Source organism: Pithys albifrons, chromosome 14, assembly GCF_047495875.1.
Source record: "Pithys albifrons albifrons isolate INPA30051 chromosome 14, PitAlb_v1, whole genome shotgun sequence".
In the NCBI taxonomy this organism is placed as follows: domain Eukaryota; kingdom Metazoa; phylum Chordata; class Aves; order Passeriformes; family Thamnophilidae; genus Pithys; species Pithys albifrons.
In genome coordinates, this window is record NC_092471.1 from 17891314 (window position 1) to 17910874 (window position 19561).

Sequence of the window (19561 nt, forward strand, 5' to 3'; positions counted from 1 at the left end):
CGAGATGATGCTGATCCTGCTGCAAAGGCCTGCCTGGGTCTGGGGGCTTACACCTGACCCAGCTCCATCCTGCTCAGCTCATAATACTTGACCAGGTAGACCAAAGCAGGGTCTAATCCAGAGACTGTCCCCAGACTCGTCACTGCATGCAGGTCTCCGTTGGGATGTGCTGGGACCTCAATCCCAGCAAGTATCACACCTCCTCTCTGCAGCACTACAGAGCCTCACACACTGCTTGCACCACAAAGGCGAAGCAGAAAAACCCCTCTTGCATCCACTTGGAAACTTCAGATACTGAATGCCTTCTTGAAATGTCACCAGCCTTCTGCGTTTTTCCACTCTGCATGAACAAGTTTTTCATATGAGTGGGAACATCTCAACTGCTTCAACCATCCCTGGGCCAGGGTGGGCCACTACTGCCATCAGGTAACTGTCTGAATCGCCTCTGGGCACCACAGCACCATCACCCTGCCACAGATTCAGGAAAGAGGTGGTTCTCTTCTGATCTGCAGAGACCTGGCCAGCTGTGATCAGAGCACCAACTGTGCCCTAGTGTGAGCTGTAAAGCAAAATACACACAGGTATTCCCTCAAAGAATGGCAAAGCAGTGGAAAGGATTCAAAAGGTTTATTTCAGAGGCGAGGACACTGTTGTTTGGGACTGGTGACTAAACGTTTGCACCTTTGGATCTGGCAAAGGGGAGATTCAGCAGCGGTGTTGATTCTGTGTGAGAAATGGATCAGACTGTGTGAGAGTGAAAGTGTTGGAGGGCAGGTGTAACTCAGTAAGAAAGTGCAGAGCTCCTTGGTGTAACTGCAGTTCATAGGCTGCAAGGGAAAAGGATTGCCACTTATCGTGGAGTGAATACAAGTTTCCAAACCTAAGGATCAAGGTCTGAGCAAGCCTTGTGCACCATTATCTGTGAGATGTAGCCCAAAAGTTTTTGGTTAGAGTCAGACTGCATGAGGGACAGAACGAGATTGTCTGGAGAACTGAGGAGGAACGCACATTGCAGTGGCCTGTTTCAGCAGAAGCTGTTTGCTGGATTGCTTCTGTCCTGACACATTTTTCTGTGCAACAAGCAGATGAGCATTTCAGACTCTGTGAGACTGGAAAGTGTGTGATGCAACATCTAGCAGAGACCGAAGGTGCAGGGCACCATGATTGTGTGTGTAGTTTTCAGGCTGCAAAGAAAAGGAACTGCCACTTGATTGTTGTGCAAATACACCTTTGCAAATGGAAGGGAAGGTCAGTGAAATCTTTCTGTGCTGGCACATTTTTCTTGAGAGCAGTGAAGGGCATTTTCCATTTTAGATCTTCATTGTTGGTGGTTTGGAGCAGAATCAGGATACATTTACATCCACCACCACTGAGTGGACATTCTCTGGTTCCACAGTTCCACCAGATGGCAGAGTGTAGTACCCACAAAACAACAACTCAAAGTGCAGATCCAAGGGTGCAAACGTTCAGTCACCAGTCTCAAACAACATGAGTCGGGATAGAAAGGTTTTGCTGACCTTCCCATGTGCAAACTCTTATTTGCACCACACTCTAATGGCAACATGAACTCCTTCCCAATTCTAAGTACTAATTAATTTTTTCCCTCTCGCAGAGTCCAGCTATAAAATTGAAAAACATCTGGCAAAAATATGGCTCACAAAAGTGTCAGATGAGCAAACTATTGGTGGCTGCACCTTCAAGGCACCCTCTGAAGAGCATCACACACCCTGATATCTGCACTTTCCTTCACAGCTCTACATTCTGTCATAACCCTTTAGTCTCACAGAGTCAGGATCCAAAACAAAATTCCACCACCTCAGACAGTAAAAGGACTGGGAGGGAAAGCTCAACAGCTTGGCTTTTACATTCCCACTGTAGTGGTTCAACAGCTCTAAACCAGAGCACTGTATACTGGGAAAAGCAATTAAGTACAGCAAGATCACCCACTGTGTGGACCCAAAATTGGTTTCTGTGCCTCAGGGGGGAACTACAACCCCACTTCACAAAGGAAATGTGAACACTAATTCAAACTAGAACATGTTCAGGGATTGATCCCATACAAAGCTCCTAGAACACTGTCACTGGACAAAGTGCTTTCCTTCCTATGGGAAAAAACTGTCATTCCTTCCAGGAGACCACCACAGACATTTCAGTTTTACCTCCAAAACTGAACATGTCCAAGGATTCCTACCAGGAAAAAGGTGCCAGGACAGGAAAGTCTTACTGGTTATTACTGCCCTGGTCAGCCAGTCATCTGACCCTGAAACACTGGGGCTCTGCACTTTCCTTCTGAGGGGAAAGAACCCTCATTCTCTTTCAGGACACAACCATCAGAATTTCGATTCCACTTCCAACACAGAATAGGTCCAAGGATTCCTCCAAAGCAAAAAATGCCAGGACAGGCAGGTTGTGCTCTTTAGTACCAGCAATAGGCAGCCTATCATCAGACCCTGAATTACCAGGCCTATGTGCTTTCCTTCTGACGAGGAAGAACTGTCATTTTCTTCTGGCAGACCACCATTGAAATTTTGATTCTGCCTCCAGAACTGGGTAAGACCAAGATTGCTCCCAGGCAAAAAGTGCCAGGCCAGAAAGGTTTTGCTGCCCATGGAGTGCCCTGGGAGGCCCATCATCTGCACCTGAGAGCCTGAGGTTACAGGCTTTCTTTCCTGAGGAAAAATGCACTTGCACAAGGCCAGTGCTGGAATTGCGAGTCTGCCTCCCAAAATTGAATTTGGACAAAGTTCACTTCCAGACAAAAGGGAGAGGACAGAAAGGTCTTGCTGTTTGTTGAGTGCCCTGGACAGCCCATCATTTACCCCTGTGACACTGAGGCTCTGGGCTTTCTTTCCTGAGGGAAAAGGCTGTCATTTTATTTCAGGAGCCAAATACCAAAACTGTGATTCTGCCTCCAAAAATTGAATACAGATGAAGATTACTGCCAGACAAAAGGTGCCAGGACAGGAAGGTCTTGCTGCCTGTGGAGTGCCCTGGGTGGCCATCATCTGCAGCTGAGATACCAAGCTCTGGGCTTTCTTTCCTGGGGGAAAGGACCGTCACTTGCTTTCAGGATCCCAGCGCCAAATAGTGAATCCATTGCCTCTGTGTCTGCAGGTACAGCCTCAAAACTCATCCTGAGGGACAACTGAAGCGCAGGTCTCCTCAGCTGTAAATCACCCCAGTGCTGGCAGCAGGAATAATAAAAGTATCCTGTGTCGCTGAAAACCAGCCTTTTCCCACACGACAGCAAGGCAGAGATCAGTCTGCAGGTGCAATTTTCTGCCAGGAAAACCCCCAGTTTTCCCAGTGTCTTTTCCAATTGCTGTTCTGGCAGGGCTGTGCTGAGTCTGTAACACAGAAACAATGAGCACAGAAGCCATTTTTATATAATAAATGAAGGACATTGAAAAACAGCTCCAGCACACAATCAGTATTTCCAGAGAAGTAAAAACCCCCAATCTCCTCTTTAATTAAAGAAGTTTATACATATATTTATATATATGTACACATATACATATATGAGTGCTGTGTAAATTTGCATTAGTATAGATACTGTACCACACATACATTCATAAAAACGGATCAATAGATAAGAGCTTCGGGGTTCAGCTTTGGTTTGTTCTCCTTAGGTTTTGGCTCCAGAGTACCGATATCCTGAAAGGAAGCTCTGGAGGTGTGGATCCCGCCCATTCCAGGGCAGCCACACCTGGACCATGCCTGTGCCTGCCCATGGGAACCTGCCCAGCCCAGCAGGTTGGGGCAGGGAGCCACCGTGTCCAGGGAGCTCTGGGCAGCACCTTGGGCTGTGCTGGGAGTTGAGGGCCCCTGGAGACTCCCGAGGTGCCCCCACTCACTATGGCCCAGGTGGGGGACGTGGCTCATAACCAGAGAAAGCAGCTGTCCCCAGGATGCTGTGGAGCAAAGGGAGTGGCTGGCAGAGGCTGGGGACACCCAGTGTTGCCTGCTCTGGGTCTCCTTGCTGCACAGTGCTGTCACCTGGCTCAGTCCCACCACCACACAGGGGCCAGAGAGCACAGAGGAGCTGCCCTCCATTCTCCTTCTCCTCACTGGCTGGCAGCTTCACAGAGCTGAGTGGGACCCCGTGCCTGGCTGTGCCAAGGCTCTCCTGCAGGTCCTCCTGACTGCACCTCCTGCCCAGTGTGGGCATAGGAAGAAGGCTGCCTGATCCCAGGGCCGGGCACTGGCATTTGGAATAAAGCGGAAGGTGCAGGGGGAGCCACGTCTCAGGTGTCTGGCTCTCCTTGTCACCTCTGTAGCTGTTTCCGGTCAGTCTCACTGGCACCAGCTCCTCCAGCACATCTTCTCCATCACCTGCCTCTCCATCCTTTTCCAGCTGTGATGGTATCTGGGAGACCAAGGCACACCCCAGCTGGCTGTGGGTGCAGGACGGGTCCCTTCCCTCTGGGCAGACCAGGCTAAACCCATTGGCACAGTAGTTGGTCACGTCCCTTGCAAGGCCTCGGAGGAACAGTGGGACTGTGGGTGATGCCTGCCCAGCTGCAGGTGGCCCACAGGAGGAGAGCACAGTCTGCAGGAGCAGGGCCAGCGGGTCCTCCTTGAGCTCAAGGGGATGCATCTGGATGGCCACACTGAGTTCTTTGTTCAGGAGAACCTGCAGGGACACAGTGACATGGTCAGTCTCAGTCAGCTGAAAGCCCTGCCAGTGTGGAGGTGAAAAACTGTGCTGAACACCAAGGGCTGTGCTGCCTGAGACTCCCTTCTCCACTGTGACCCACAGCTGGCTGATGCCCTCCACCAGTACCTTCTCTTTGGGGTACAGTGGTTTGGACAGTGGAGGAGACACGTGGGTACCAAGATGGGCTTGGTGGTGCAAGAGGTGGAGGGAAGAAGGTGCTGAGCCTCTGCAAACACAGGAAACCCCAGTTTGGCTGTGGCCCACACAGGGCAGATGCTGGAGAAGGATCATCACTCACCAGTGTCTTTGGGAGTCGCGTCTCTGAGGGCTTGAGGAAGATGTGCAGCTGGACGAAGCAGAACCCAGCCACACTCAGCAGCACTAGCACAAAGAAGGCACTCAGCACAGCAAGGACCCAGGGAAAACCTGCCAGGAGGTCACAGCAGGCTGAAGGGTGGAAGAACTTCAGGATATCCCTCCCATCCCGTCCTGTGCCAGTGTTTCCCCTGGAGCCCCCATGGCAGGTTGGGATGTTCCAGGATGCAAGCCCAAGGCAGATGGTGAGGAAGCATCACCCTGAGAGGTGCTCCACAGGGCGGTGCTGGGTCACAACCCTGACCACAATGGGTGGGGGTGAGGGACCCACACCTCCACAAGAGTCTTCTCTGTGAACAGGACCCAGAAGCAACTGCACTGGCAAGAGGGGTCCCACCTGCAAGGCCCGTCGGGGTCACCAGGCACTGCTTGGCCTCAAGGCTCCTCTCCCTGGCCATGTCAGCTGCCACAGTATGGACACAGTACCGTGTGCTGGGCTTCAGGTACCCGAAGGTGCATGGCACTTCCTTTCTGCTCCATTTGCAGGGCACCTGGAAGTAGATGGGACAGGTGGCCACAGCAGCTGGAGGTGGGGTCTGTGCCTGGCTCCATTGCCCAGCGCAGCCTCAACATCCTGCTTGCTGCATAGTCCCTGCTCTCCGGCACCTCCAGCACTTAGTTCTTCATCCCAGAAGATGTTCAGGTCCCAGAGCATATTCTAACCCCTGTGGCATTGCCTTCCCTCTGAACAGAACTGGTCATGGTTTCTTCTTACCCGTTCAGTCTGAAGGAAGAAAGGGGTCTCCTGCCTTGCTGGGGGTGTGAGCCCCAGACTGGGGGTGCAGAGCACCTCACACCTGTGTGTGCAGCCAGGTGTGGCCAGGGCTGGGGCACAGGCACTCCCACACCTGTGCAAACTGAGATGGCATCTTTGCTGCACCAGGAAATCTTGTGCAAGCCCTGCAGGCTCTGAGCCCTGCCCAGCTGCCACACACCTGCTGGACAAGCAGGTCCCCCTCATACAGGTGCAGCCAGTACCACAGTTTCAGCAGCACTCGGTCTACTGGCTTGTAGGAACCAGTTCTTCTCCGATAGGGAGTGAGTGGCATGGTGATGTTTACGTTGAGGATTTGATCCTGGAGCAGCCAGGACAACTTGGGAGGCCCCACAATTGCTGTAGGGAGGAGAAAAAAAAACAACAAAGAGAAAATTAAGCCCTTCAAAAGAAGGTAGGCATGTTGTTTCTCTAGAAAGGATATTTTTCTATCTGACATTCCCCTCCCAGTGCATAGAAGCTCCTTGGGTCTCGCCTGATGGCACTTTGTGCTGTGAAAGCAGCTTTAGGAATAGCAGCCACCACATCTTCACGATAGGCAGCACTGCTTCTGTTTCCTCCTCACACTGACAGTCCTACAGCACCACCAGTTCCCAGTGCCAAGCCCTTTTCCCCTGAGCAATCCACCAGGGCCTGGAGTCCCACTGCTAAGAGCAGCAACCACATTCTAGGTGAGTGCACCCATTTCCATGCCAGTTGAATGCAGATGGAATGAACAAGGGAACCCACACAGCCAATGTACACCCCATTTAGCCACTCGCACATTTGGTTCATTGCAACAACCTCCTGTGAGGGGGTCAGGGATCCTGAGTCTTTCCTGCCTCCAAGAAACTGCCAGGCTTCCTGGACAGGACAATCTGCTACTACTGTGAAGAGACACATTCCTGCCCTTGCCTGCACCAGCTTCATCTTGCTGGAGCAAAAAGACCCTCACCAGGCATCTCCCAGACCATGGCAGGTCTGAGCAGGGTAGCCTTTCAAAAGTCAAGCCTGGAGGTGTATCCTCTTTCCTGTCCCAACTCACTGCATTCTCCAGAAACCCAAATTCTCACATTGCCTTATTGACCCTGGGGCCTCCCATCCATCGTCCTCACCTCAATATGTTTCCTCTGTCCCCTTGCTCTTCACCCAGCCCTCCTTCAGCAGCTCTGCCCCAGATCTTTTCTCCAGTCAGGGCTCTTAGCACTTTTCAGACCAGTATCCTCATATGATTTCTCATTGTGTCGCACTAGATTTCTTCAAGGACCCCTCTCCCCATTGCCCCCCCCAGGAAGAGCCCAGCTGGAGGAGCTTTCTGGTTCTTACTGTCTCTGTACAGCTGCAGCTCGCTGGAACTGGCCCACTCAGACTGCTCGCCTCCAGCCACCGCTCTCACACGTGCCCAGTAGATATCGTGGATCCTGTCAAAATACAGCTCACACGCCCAAGAGCCAGAGCTGTTCCCCCTGCAGGCATCTGTCCTGATCCACCTCGAGGTTCTGTCCAGGGAGAAAGCACAGGGATTGCTCCTTTTTGGCACCTTCCCAGCCCAAAGGGAGGGCTGCCCAGCCACTACCATCCTGCCAGGGTGGAAAGCATAGGAAAGCCCAGGTGTTAGCCAGCAGTGTCCTGGGGTGTGTGAGGAGAGGTGTCACCAGCATGTTGAGTCCCTCTTGGGAACAGATGGCACCTGGCACTACACCCTGACCTGTGCTCTTGGCAGTGAGGAAACACATGTGGGCAGGGAGAGCCCACTGAGGAGTTGAGGCTCTGTGGTACGAGGGAGACCAAGTGAACAGTGACTGCTGAGTCTTAAATAAAAGTGGCTTTGAGTGAGGGGTCTTATCATGGAGAAAAGAAGACAGAGCTTCCTCTCAGCAGTGCCCGGCAAAAGGATGAGAGGCAGCGAGCATAGGTTGGAATACAGGAAATCCCATTCAGCATGATGGAAAAAATCCCACCCAAAAAGCAATTCCTTTGTTTTTCAGTGGGAGAGTGACCAGGAAAGGGACCAAGCTGCCCAGGGAGCTGTGGAGGCTCCATCCCTGAAGGTGTTCAAAACCCTCCAGGACACGGTCCTGAGCTGACCTTGCCTGTGCAGGGGTGGGACGAGCTGGTCCTTACCAACTCCACTGCTCTGTTACTCTGTGGTATTTACTGCCAGATAACAATCCTCTGGCTACCAGGGGTCCCCAACAGCCTCTGTCAGTGTGTCGGGAGACCAGACCCTTTTCCCCTCCTCTCCACCTACCGTGTCCTCCACTCCACCTGATAGGTGACATGGCTGGGCGAGCTGGGATCCGGCTCCCAACGCAGCCACACATGGAAATTCTGTGCCTCCAGCCTCACGTGCTGTGGCCGCAGTAGCATCCCTGGGGAGGGGGCAGAGAGGTGTCAGGCAGTGCTGCTCTGCAGGGTCCCCTCCTTAACTGGTCACTGCATGGCCATGGAACCTGGGTGCACAGGTTCCCTCCTCCTGCAACCCCCAGCTTCAGCCCAGTGTGGGCAAACACTGGCTCCTCAGCAGGGTGCTCAGGACCTGCATCCCCCCAATGCCTTGCACACTGAGAGCACCCTCTCCATGCTCCTGCCAGATGCACTGACACCCTGGCACAGCTGCTGCTGGTCCTGGGGTTTTCTTTCCTGTCACACCTTGAAGACCACTCAGTACCCTCCTCTCCTCCCCTGTCCTGCAGTGGCAGCTCCAGCACCAACTTACCCTGGAGAAGGGAGCAGCTGGCCAGGGACAGCAGCAGGTGCAGGGCAGGGCTCATTCCGCCACAACTTGTCCATCTGTCCCCATGCTACGCTGCCACTCCAGTGGCCGTGGTGAGGGATAGGTGTGCTGGAGCTGTTCTGCCGCCTGCAGACATGACATGCAGCTGGGACCTGGAAGTAGAGAAAGGATATTTCTTTTCCAGAAGCTTCAGCCAGTGACACCATCCACATGCAAACCTTGCCCATAGAGTCCACATGCTCAGTGTGGCACAGAGTTGCCCACTTTGGAGAGGCAGGGGACTGACCCCCTGCCACCCCCTGGTATGGGTGAAGCAGCAGTGCAACAGGTGCCCTCCGGACTCTGGTGGCCAGTGGATCTGCAGGGACAGTGGGCAGCTGCCACACTGCCACGGCACTGTGCACGTGCTGCAGGAGTCTTCTGCTGCACCCACCTCTGGTACCCTGTGGTGAGACGCCACGCTGCCAACGTCATGGGGATGTGGTTCTGAGAAACCTCTTTGCCTGATATTCACAGCACTGTGGAGGTGACTCAGCCCAGCTCTGGGCATGACTCACACTAGCACAAGCTGTGACACCACTGCCAGGACACCCCCAGCCCTCCCACAGCCTCCCTGATATGGGGAGAGCACCGTGTGTGCCAGCACCCAACTAGGTGCAGTGGGGCACCCCGAGGGACCCTCTTGGGCTCTTAGCAGAGACCTGAGTCCTGTGAACCACAGCAGAGCTGGTCCCACTGGGCACCTGTGTCTGACACCTGGCCAGCCCCTCCTTACTTTGGCCTTGCCCAAACATTCAGGTACCAGGAATCTTTCCCTGCACTTGCTGGCCATGGAGATAACCTTTCTCTCCTGCAGTAGACATGCAAGGGCTTTGAGGCCACCAACACCAACCTACTGGTTATGGGGACACGTCCCTCTGTGAAGGTGGCAGAGGGGTGGGAGCATCCACTGGCCAGACAGGACACTCGCAGGGCTGGCTCACTGCAGCTGCTGCCTCTCGCTGTTCCCATTTCACACTGACTGCACTAATGCTACAAACACAGCCACCTTGGCAGGTGGGTACAAAATGCTTTACCTGTTTGCTGTCCCTTGCAGCGTTCAGAGCTTGAAACAAGGAGCAGCCAACAAGCAGGAACACGCAGCTACAAAACATGGGCGAGGGCTCAGAGGCGAGACCTCTGAAACATGAGAGCCAAAGCACAGGCAGTGCCGAGCCCAGCAAAAGCCCTCCCGGCTTTGCAGCAGACCCTGGTGAAGGCAGCACCATTTCTATCTGGAGGCAAAAGGAGTCCCCACAACTGTTCCTGGACTTGTGAGGGCACAGAGCTGGGAAACTGATGGAGACCTCAGGACTCTGGCTGCCTGTGCAGGCTGGGACAGGGCTTCTCCAGCTACAGGAGGCAGCACAGGGGAGCTAGTGCTTCCACAGCAGTGAGGGTAGCCACAAGCTGGTCCCTGCCAGCCTCACTGATCCCAGTACACCCGCTCCCCTTCTGCCTTGGCTACAGGGAAAATCCTAGCAACCCTCCCTGTGTTGTGGCATATGTAAAAGTATTATTTAATGGATTTCCCATTGGCTGAGATTGTGGAGATTTAAACCCGCCCTCCCTCCATCCCCTCCTTTGCCTGCATTCCCACTGTCACACCACCCTGAGGCACCAGTGCTCCCACTTACCTTGGCCCACAGTTCCTCTCTGGCCCTGGCCGTATCAGCAATAAACCTGCGCCCACCACACTGTTAAACACAACACCCTCAGCTCAGCAACCCCACATCCGGCACGGAGTGTTCACTGGAAGCATCATCAGGGTCTGCTCAGCTGCCAGGCTCCCTCCGGATCAGGAAGAGGTCCGTATCCTGTGACCTCAGGCTGGGAGACATCCCGCAAGACGTGATTTGGCTTCGGTGGTTTATGCCTTTTTTACTGAGCCAACGTTTGGGTTTTTTTCCTTCCTCGCTTCCTCCTTGGCAGTGTCCCGGCAGGCTGCAGGCGCTCAGCAGTGCCCTCTGCACGCTACAGCCGAGGCACAGCCAGTGGCCAGCACCCCGCTGCATGCTGCCTGCACCCCATCCCAGCACCCTGCAGGGACCATCAGCGACTTGGGAACAGAGAGGAGCATGAGGGTCAGGCCAGGGCAACACACAGAATGGTAGACACAGGCCAGGATGTCCCTGCAAAACCCACATTGGGTTTTATCCTCGCCAAGATCAGTGCCAGTGGCTGGACACGCAGGGCTGGGACCTTCACTCTGCCCTGGAGCCCCCAAAGGACCTGCATGTGGTTGTGCATCACCCCACGAGCCCCAGGCCTTTAGCAGCCCATTGGGACAGAATTCCCCGAGCTGTGCCATTATTACATGACAAATGGAGCCATCCATGGCAGCATATGAGCTTGCTGGTGGTCTTCAGCTCTGCCAGGGGCCGAGCACTGTCAGCCTGGGCATTCCAAAACAAGAGCCCCATAGTGTCTGAGTGCCAGCCCTGGGGCTGATGCCATCATCTCCACTACTGTCCCTGCACTGCTCCAACAGCAGGCAGCACTGGGCAGCCCCCACAGTACCCAGCAGGAGCTGGCGGGGTGACAGCCATCAGGAACAAGGACACACAGCCATAGTAGACTGGACAGGCTCTTTAATACCTCTTTCACTGAGAACACTTTGTGCTTGCTGTCCACCCAGACCAGCTGCCCACACTGCTGCCCACGTCCACTCCTGGGGCAGAGGCCAGGCGGCAGGGGACGCTGGTCAGGCAGGGTGTTCCATCCCACACAGAAGGGGAAGAAACAGGCAGGACATACTTTATCCAGTGCTGCAACTGCTCTCAGAGCAACAGCTCCTTCTCTTGGCCCACCAGCTGCACAGATGGTAGAGCCCAGCACCCCCCACCCCACAAAGCACTACTGGAAAGGTGGGCGTACAGCTCAGCCCAGCCTTCTCAGTCCCTCTCTTTTTTCTCTAAGAGGGCAGAGGGAACCCTGCAGCAGACGGGGGGGGGGGGGGGGGGCTGTGGGAGCTGCCAAGCCTGGGTGCAGCAAGGACAGTCCAGCCCTGTGGGCACAGTCAGGCCAAGGAGGACCCTCATATGCTTGGGGCCCCCAAGGTGGGCTGTGCAGCTGCCCCCCAGCAGTCCAGTTGCACCTCCTCTGCCCAGCTCTGACTCAACGTCTTCAAAGCAGCACAGATTACAGAACTGACCATCTCCGTGGCCAGGAAAAGGTGGGTGCCCACTGCTGGCAGGACATCCTCAGCCTGCAGCACTAGGGTTCCCGAGGTGCTCAGGGAGGGCAGGTCTCTTCCTGACAGAAGGTGTTGCAGGGATGAAGACTCCAGTGGCAACAGCCTGGCTGCCCCGTGCCCAGAGACATCACCAGCTTCTCCCAGAAGGGTGGAGGTAGATGTGAAGGAAGCACCTGCCACCACCTCAGTGGGCACCACCATCTCTGTCCCTGCCTCTCAAGGCTAAACTTTCCCTGGTAAAACCCATCCTCCGAAGGCCTTCTCCAGGTACTGGGCCACTGCCAGTGTCAGGTGGTCATTGTAGGCGGCTGCAACCAGCTGGATGCCCAGGGGGAGCCCCTCGCTGCCCAGCCCCAGTGGGCACTGCGTCACTGGCAGGCCCAGGACATTGAAGATGGCTGGAAGAGAGAAGGTTGGATCAGAGTGTGCACAGTGACAGGGATACATCACTGCCAGGCTCTCCCACACCAGGCAGGTGGCTGCTGCTACACATGACACCAGGCTCCTGGAAGATGGCGCCTGACACAGTGGTGCAGAGACCTGATGACAAGGGATACCAATGGCCAGAGGTTCCCAGTGCCCACATCATATCTGCAAACTGCACCCACGAGGGATGGCATGCCAAGTTCTGATCTGGGACACCATCCCTCCATCACTCCAAAGCCAGGTAGCACTGACACCAGCACTAGCACAGAGGTCCTCAGGCCACAGGGAAGCCATGCAGGGAGCCCCAGTCTGCACCCCAAGATATTTTGGGTCTCAGGTTCCTGCTAAACCACAGTGGTAGGAACACCTCTGAAGCACAGTGGCCCCTGAGATCAGACACATCAATCTGACCTGCCCCACTGTGGACAGCAGGAAAAAGATGCCACACAGCATGAAGTGTGACAACCCTCGTTCTGAGCAAACAGACCTTTCTCTGTGCTGCACAGCCCACCATCAGCACTGGGAATACTTTGGGTGCAACACCCTGGTAGCCAGCCCATGCTGCTGCTGTGGGTGACGGCATCCCTGCAGCCCCACCTGGACCCCACAGAATCCAGAGCTGCTCACCTGTGTAGGCAAAGTTGAAGGGCATGCAGATGGGGGAGTGGTGCTTGGGGGCGATGGTGGGGTGTGAGGGGTAGAGGAGCACCCCATCTTGCCCCAGCAGTGCCTCCATCTCCTCCTGCAGGCTCTTCCCCATGCTCACCAGCTTGGCATTCCCACTGTGGTTGAGGTTCATCAGCTTCTCTGTCAGCCCTAGGGCTGCAGGAGAGGGTACAAATGCAGCATAGAGCGAGTGAGAGGACTGTGGGCTACGTGAAGGAGAAAGCAGCATCTCCCACTCCTAGTGCACCCTGTGGTAGTTTTGGCTTTAGTCAGTATAGGTCCCATTTAGGTCTCAGTTTTTAGCAGGCCTCAAAGGATGTGACACAGATTGGAGGAGACAGGCATCACCTGACTTAAGCAGACAAAGAGGTATTTCATATCATCTGACATCATCAAGAAGTGTCAAGGAGTATAGTAAGAGAGGTAGGAGGAGTTTCTGCCTCTTTCGGTCCCTGCTCCTGACCAAAGAGGATACTCCTGCCCTGACTTCTGAGATTAGGCCTAGGGAGGTGAACATTTCCCTGTTAATTTCTCTCTCTCTTGCTGGGAGGTTTCTTGGGAAGAGTTTTTGGGAGGTTTTCTGGGATTTGGATGGTTTGGAATTTGGGTTATTAGCTGGGCGATCTCAGTGAAGGTGCTGTTATTTCCTTCCAATATGTGTTATATCATATTCTGCTTTAGGTTTTCTTCTTTTCTGTGTAAATATAAAAACCTCACCATTTTCAAAGCTTCGTTTCTGGGGGTTTTTTTCTCATTCCTCTTCTCTGTGAGTGGACACACTGACTCTGTGTTAGGCAGTTGACATTTTGCCAGCTCAAAGTATAACAACCCCCTCAAGTCCCCCTCCACAGCAGATGGCCCCTGACATGGTTCTGTGGGCAGCATCCCCCCAGCTCTGCCAAAGGAAAAGCTTTCACTTCCAGCTTTTCCAGCTGTTGGGGTTAAGCAGAGCTGGCAGAGCAACCTCAGCACTCACTGGACAACAGCGTAACTGCTCTGATGAGGGTTCTCTGGTACCTGCTGCTATGAAACAAGATGAGTGCAGACCCTGACTGGTTCCCACAGAGTCCCCAGCACTTCTGGCAGAGCTCACAGCAGGACCAAACCCTGCCCTCAGCTCCACCATCCTCACTTTTTCCTCCCAGGGTACCCACTCCCATTCATCAAAGATCCAGCTCTCCCTCGAGCCTGCACGTGACTAAGACACTATGAGTCATTACAAAACCAGGCTGGAGCTGCTCAGTGCAAACCCTGAGTCTCTCTGCTGGACATTGGAAGGGGACTACCTGCATTTAACAACTCACCCACCCCACCACTGCCTCTGCACTCCCCAGGGCTCCTGCCAGCCTTACCAATAGCTGGGAAGGTGTGAGAAGACATCCCCACGAGCCACTTCATCAGCTCCCACAGCGGCCACACTGGTTTCCCATGGTCCCCCAGCAAGTCTGTGAATCGCTGTGCATCCTGTAACACACCCACTTCCCAGATCAGCAAACAGCAGGGAGGCACAAGCTGCAAGGGACAGTGAAATTCCAGCTGTCCCATTATTCTGTTCACACACCCGAGGTGCCCATCAGGAGTGCTATGCAGCTTCAGCACTGATCCAGGGTGGCAGCAGGAATATCTCTCCCTGCCAGAGACAGAAAGGAGGACGAGGGAGAGCCCCCCAAGCAGCACCTTCCAGCACCCAACTGACATGATACAAGGGATAATGCTCCAGATAACATCCTGGAGGCATTTACTCCTGTGATACTGCCATGGGACCAGGAAGAGGCAGAGGAGCCCAATGTGCCCTCTCTAGTTTAGGGGTCTGGGTTGTTTTCCGCTGCTGCCTCCATGCTGGGAATGCACAAGGTATGACACTCCTGAGAGTTTATTTTCGCCATAAAATTCTTCCCTGCAGGCACAGAGCATAGTACAGTGGCTGCAGTTCTACAGAAAAATAATACAAGCAGGCCTGCTGGAAAGCCACTAATCCCCTGCTTGTCCTGGCATCCTAAAGGGTGTTAATCCCAGCCTACAATGTCAGAAGACACAGCACAGAGCCAAGAGCGAGGCAGGATGCTCCCTGCTTGGCTGACTTACTAACCTGCCTGGAAAAGGTCAGTGTGCCAAAACGACCTTTCCCTCCCTATATCACGTTGCTCCTCTGCTGGGAGTCATGGCCTCATCTCACGTGAGCGCAAGGGAGAAGGGGCTGCGCATCATTGGGAAGAGATGAAGGGAGGACTGGGGAACAAATGGAGTAGGGAAAGCCCCCAGACAGCTCTGGGAAGCCTACAACTCTATGCAGCTGATTCTTCCCTGCTGCCACCAAATTTGTGCCTTTGCCACCTCAGTCTGACATACCTGCCCATTGCTGTCTTTGGACGACATCATGGCTGACCAGATCTGGAAAGAATACTTCATCTTGTGGATTGCCACACGCTGAACTTGGACCCCCAGGTCACTTTCGATGTGTTCCACCACCTGAAGGGAAGAGTAGGAGGGTTTTTTTTCCATAAGGATGTGATGTGCTGCCATGAGCTCATGGAAAGTACAGAGAAGAGGACAAGGGCATCTACTTGCAAGATCTTCTTGTTTCTTCTTTAGCACAGAAGAAGTTATTTCTACTGTTTAACCCCTGGAAGCATAGGAGGCTGCCTCCCCAGCCCTCCTGCCAACCCCCACAGAAGCCACACCCAGAGCAGCTCCCTCCCCTCCCCAGGGCTCCTCCAACTGTTGTCCCCAGGTTCTTTCTTCAGGCTCACCCCAGTGAGAACCAACCTCGGCTCCCTCCTACCTTCTTTTGGGCCTGCAAGATCTCCTTGTCCACAGGTGATACAAAAACGGACCCGCCATCATGATCCATGCAGTGGAATTTGATTTTCTCCAGTGACACTTTCTCATTCAGTTTCAGCCTGGGAAAGGCGCTTTGTCACAAACCCATCCCCCAGCTCCTCCCCCAGCTGACAGAACTGCTCACACACTTGTTAATGCATCCTCAGGACACCCTGCCCTGTCCCTCAGGGTGGCAAGGTGAGATCCTGAAGACACACAGACACCTGCTGCACCCAATCTACCCAGCTGCTTTCCCACCCCATCAGTCCCAGCAAGTTCCTGTTAGGAAAATCCTTATCTCTCCAGAAGCACCTTGTGATTACAAACCCTGTCCACGGTCAAGGTTGGGATTGCACAAGAGCTGGGGAAAAACAGAAGTAGTAATGGAGAGAGCAACTGCACGCAGGCAGTGGCACAAAGGAGGGCTGCCTTATCTGCCTCATCTCCACTGTGCTCCTCACTTGCACCTGCACATAGCAGGCTCTTGGTTGCCCAGACCTATGAAGGAACTGAACTAGCCATGGTGTGGGATGGAAAACTTATCATTCAGCAACACAAAAAAGGCCCTGTACCACCCAGGAGCAAGGCCAGCCCAGGGAGGGCCACATGGGACAGAACTGGGAAGCAGCTTGCAAGTGAAGGGGGAACCAACAATCTGCCCATGGCTGCCTGTTCCCCAGAGCATGTGAGTGGTGGTAAGGACAGTCCTAGCTGAGAAGGTCCCACTGAAGGCAGGGGCAGAGGACGAAAACCAGTAACAAACAAACTGGGTAGGGTGCAGATCTGTCTCATACAAAGAACCGATCAGAGACTTGCTGACTCCAGTTCAGCAGCCGGGAGCAGTGGGAGCAACTCACTTGCTGACCCCGGGACCAGCCATGACTCTCAGCACCGGCTCCAGGTCCTCCGCGTAGCGGCACATGGGCCCCGTGCACAGGAAGCTGGTCCGCACTCCATGAGCGTTTGGGAACTGGCCATCGTTAGGCACCACCCCTGTGAGTGGAGATGTTGGGTACCAACCTGAGCATCACCTCTAACCAAGGGGAGCCCTGCTGGGGGGATGTGGATCCCCAGAGACTGCACATCTCAGAAGCACAGACGGCAAGGTGCACGGCGTGGGGAAGGGAGGAAAGCACCCAGCCAGGACACTGAATGCCAGAGAAACACCTCAGCAGATCCCAACCTTGGGAAAACATCCCACACTGAGGATGCAATACCTGGGTAAAACCTCTCCCATCTCCCACACTCCTGGCATTCTGCCACTGAAAGTTTTTCACTGCCAAGCCCAGCTGTGCTCCCAAAGCAGGCTTGGCCCTTACAGGTAGTTACCTGTCCTCTTACAGCAATCCCACCAGAGATCAGCATGAGGATGTCCCGAATGGGTACATCCCACAGCCTCCATTCCACCTCATGGCATTTCTGCTGGAGGAGGAGACCACCATGCCCCCTCACCTGTGGTGGGTTTATGGCCGAAGACTCCATTGAAGAAGGCAGGCATCCGGATGCTGCCGCCGATGTCAGAGCCCACACCTACAACTGAGCAGGCAGCTGCCAGGACACCACCCTCCCCACCTGCACAGGAGAAAACATGTCAAACTCCACAGGTTTATGGTGAAAATCATCCAGCAAAGCAGGAGCACCTCACAGTGATTGAGAGGCATGGGGGCTGCCCCTGCTTTAGCAATAGCTGGGGGGACAGCTGGGGAATTTGTGCCCAAGTAAGACAGAGTGAGCTGAAGCAATGCCAGGTGAAACACCCAGGAGAGACAAAGCAACTTCACCTCCCAATAGCCTACAGCAGTGCTGAGAAAATGGCCAGTGAGCTCTGCAGGAGCCCAAGGACACATTAAAGCCACGTGCAAAGACGTGCACCCCTTCCCTTGCTGCATTTTAACCTGCCACTCGTGCAGGATCATGCTGAGGTGCTGGGGCTCACCTGAGCTGCCACCCACAATCCTCTGCAGGTCGTAGGGGTTGTTGGTCCGCCCGTAGACTCTGTTGCTGGACTCGTACCACATGCAGAGCTCACTGCAGTTGGTGACACCCAGAGGGATGGCACCTGCCTGCTTGAGCCGCGACACCACCGTGGCATCCGAGGTGGCGATCACGTTCCGGCGGTTGACCAATCCAGAGGTGTTGGGCATCCCTGTGGTGCCAAGGTTGACAAAGAGGTGTCAGGGCCAGCGCCCCAAGATCACCCAGGGTTGCAGGACGGAGGTTCCCAGCCAGGGCTGGTCCTCTGAAGCACCACAAGCTCTGCAGCACATGTGTGCTACAAGTGAACATGAACACAAAAGTCCAGTCAGAGCTTGCTGCAGACCAAGGAAGAGGAAACTGCTTCCCTCCAAGCACCTGCCACAGCCATCCACCACCCCTGGCCGAGAGACGGTGAGTCATAACCCATGAACTGGGGAGGAATAAAGGAAAACCCACCGTGGAGAGAAAAGGCCTCCTTGACAGTGATGGGAACTCCCAACAAGGGGTACTTCTCCTCCAGATAGTCATCTCCAGGGCCCTCTGAAAGCAGCTTATCGACCTGCCGGGCTTCCTGCAGGGCCTCCTCAAACCTATAATGAAGCACCCGGAGATGTTCTGGCGCTGTACCAGTGAGGAGCTGGGGAGCTTGGGACGGGACGTGAGGCTGCGTGGTCTTTGTCAGAGAGGAGCAGCGTCCTGGCCGAGCCCCCGCCGGCAGCAGCAGGAAAGGGGGATCCCCGCGGCTCCGGCGCGGTGCAGCGCCCTGGCCTGCGGGCCTGAAGCAGCGTGGGCGCGGAGCCTATCAACCCTCACCCGTGCCCTCCGCCCGCCGCTCACCTGTCCTTGACGACGGCGTTGATGAGGGGATTCACCTCCTTGATCCTCTCCACGTACGCCTCCACCACCTCGATGCACGTCACCTGCGCGGGGAGCACGGCGGGAGCCGCCGTCAGGGTGCGCGCGGCAGCGCCGGGAGACCGAGACACTCCCGGTACCCCCACGCTGACCTTGGCCGCCGAGCGCCTCCAGGTGACGGCGCGGTCCGCGTCCCGCGGCTAGTCCCGGTCCCAGCTGTGTCCTCCATCCCATCCCACCCCACCCCATCCCCGCTCCCGTGCCCCCGCCCCGGGCCGTACCTGCCGCGCGCGGAGCAGCGCCGCGAGGCGCCGCGCGGGCAGCAGCAGGAGCGCGCGGCGCGGCGGGGGGACGGCGCGCGCGGGCGCGGGCCCGGCGGGCGCGGGGCCGGCGCGCGGCAGGAGCGCGAGCAGCGCGAGGCAGGCGCGCGACAGCAGCCGCAGCAGCAGCGCGAGCCAGCGCTCCGCGCGCGACAGCGCCATCGCGACACACGGCCCGGCCCAACCCCGCCCCTCGCCAGGCTGCGCGCGCGCGCCCCCGAGTGACGTCTCCGGGTCGCGTTGCCATGGAGACCGCGGCCTGTGCGCCGGGACCGCCCGCACCTCCCTCTTGGGGACAGATGGCACCTGGCACTACGCCTTGACCTGTGCTCTCGGCAATGAGGAAACACACGTGGGCAGGGAGAGCCCACCGAAGGGTTGAGGCTCCGTGGTACGAGGGAGACCAAGCGAGCAGTGACTGCTGAGTCTTAGATAAAAGTGGCTTTGAGTGAGGGGTCTTATCATGGAGAAAAGAAGACAGAGCTTCCTCTCAGCAGTGCCCGGCAAAAGGATGAGAGGCAGCGAGCACAGGCTGGAATACAGGAAATCCCATTCAGCATGATGGAAAAAAAAACAAACCCAAAATCCCAGCCGAAAAGCAACCCCTTTGTTTTTCAGTGGGAGAGTGACCAGGAAAGGGACCAAGCTGCCCAGGGAGCTGTGGAGGCTCCATCCCTGAAGGTGTTCAAACCCACTGGGACATGGTCCTGAGCTGACCTTGCCTGTGCAGGGGTGGGAC

At 55.3% G+C, this 19561-nt stretch overlaps 2 protein-coding genes across 8 annotated transcripts; both read right to left on the reverse strand.

The window, feature by feature from the left end:
• Positions 1-630: 630 nt before the first annotated feature.
• LOC139678631 (uncharacterized) lies at positions 631-10571 on the reverse strand. Of its 7 annotated transcripts, XM_071569606.1 has the most exons (9): positions 10200-10571; positions 9600-9702; positions 8506-8675; positions 7113-7285; positions 5968-6146; positions 5370-5523; positions 4956-5083; positions 4270-4633; positions 631-3347 (listed from the first exon to the last, which is right to left on the reverse strand). In XM_071569606.1, the coding sequence occupies exons 2-9, from the start codon at positions 9675-9677 to the stop codon at positions 3259-3261; spliced, it is 1335 nt and encodes a 444-aa protein (XP_071425707.1). In that variant the 5' UTR covers positions 9678-9702; positions 10200-10571; the 3' UTR covers positions 631-3258. The 7 variants fall into 7 exon arrangements, with proteins under 7 accessions (XP_071425707.1, XP_071425703.1, XP_071425708.1 ...); XM_071569602.1 differs by lacking the exon at positions 631-3347 and having other exon boundaries at positions 3380-4633; positions 10200-10562; XM_071569603.1 differs by lacking the exons at positions 631-3347; positions 9600-9702 and adding an exon at positions 8038-8158 and having other exon boundaries at positions 3382-4633; positions 10200-10557.
• Positions 10572-11120: 549 nt separating this feature from the next.
• On the reverse strand, positions 11121-19012 carry FAAH2 (fatty acid amide hydrolase 2). The gene is made up of 11 exons (XM_071569514.1): positions 18784-19012; positions 18485-18567; positions 18104-18237; positions 17607-17816; positions 17123-17242; positions 16528-16663; positions 15633-15750; positions 15200-15319; positions 14203-14314; positions 12812-13006; positions 11121-12156 (listed from the first exon to the last, which is right to left on the reverse strand). Exons 1-11 carry the CDS (start codon positions 18982-18984, stop codon positions 11981-11983), a joined length of 1605 nt encoding a protein of 534 aa, XP_071425615.1. The 5' UTR covers positions 18985-19012; the 3' UTR covers positions 11121-11980.
• Between the last annotated feature and the right edge of the window lie 549 nt (positions 19013-19561).

Coding starts and splice junctions, on each gene's coding strand:
- LOC139678631 (XM_071569602.1), bottom strand. CDS start 9,677: ATGTTTTGTAGCTGCGTGTTCCTGCTTGTTGGCTGCTCCTTGTTTCAA. Junction 8,676..9,599: donor CTGCAAGGGACAGCAAACAG/GTAAAGCATTTT, acceptor CTCTACTTCCAG/GTCCCAGCTGCATGTCATGT. Junction 5,084..5,369: donor GACCCCGACGGGCCTTGCAG/GTGGGACCCCTC, acceptor ACCTCCTGGCAG/GTTTTCCCTGGGTCCTTGCT.
- FAAH2 (XM_071569514.1), bottom strand. CDS start 18,984: ATGGCGCTGTCGCGCGCGGAGCGCTGGCTCGCGCTGCTGCTGCGGCTG. Junction 18,568..18,783: donor CGCTGCTCCGCGCGCGGCAG/GTACGGCCCGGG, acceptor CTCCCCGCGCAG/GTGACGTGCATCGAGGTGGT. Junction 12,157..12,811: donor CTTCAACTTTGCCTACACAG/GTGAGCAGCTCT, acceptor TCTCTCTTCCAG/CCATCTTCAATGTCCTGGGC.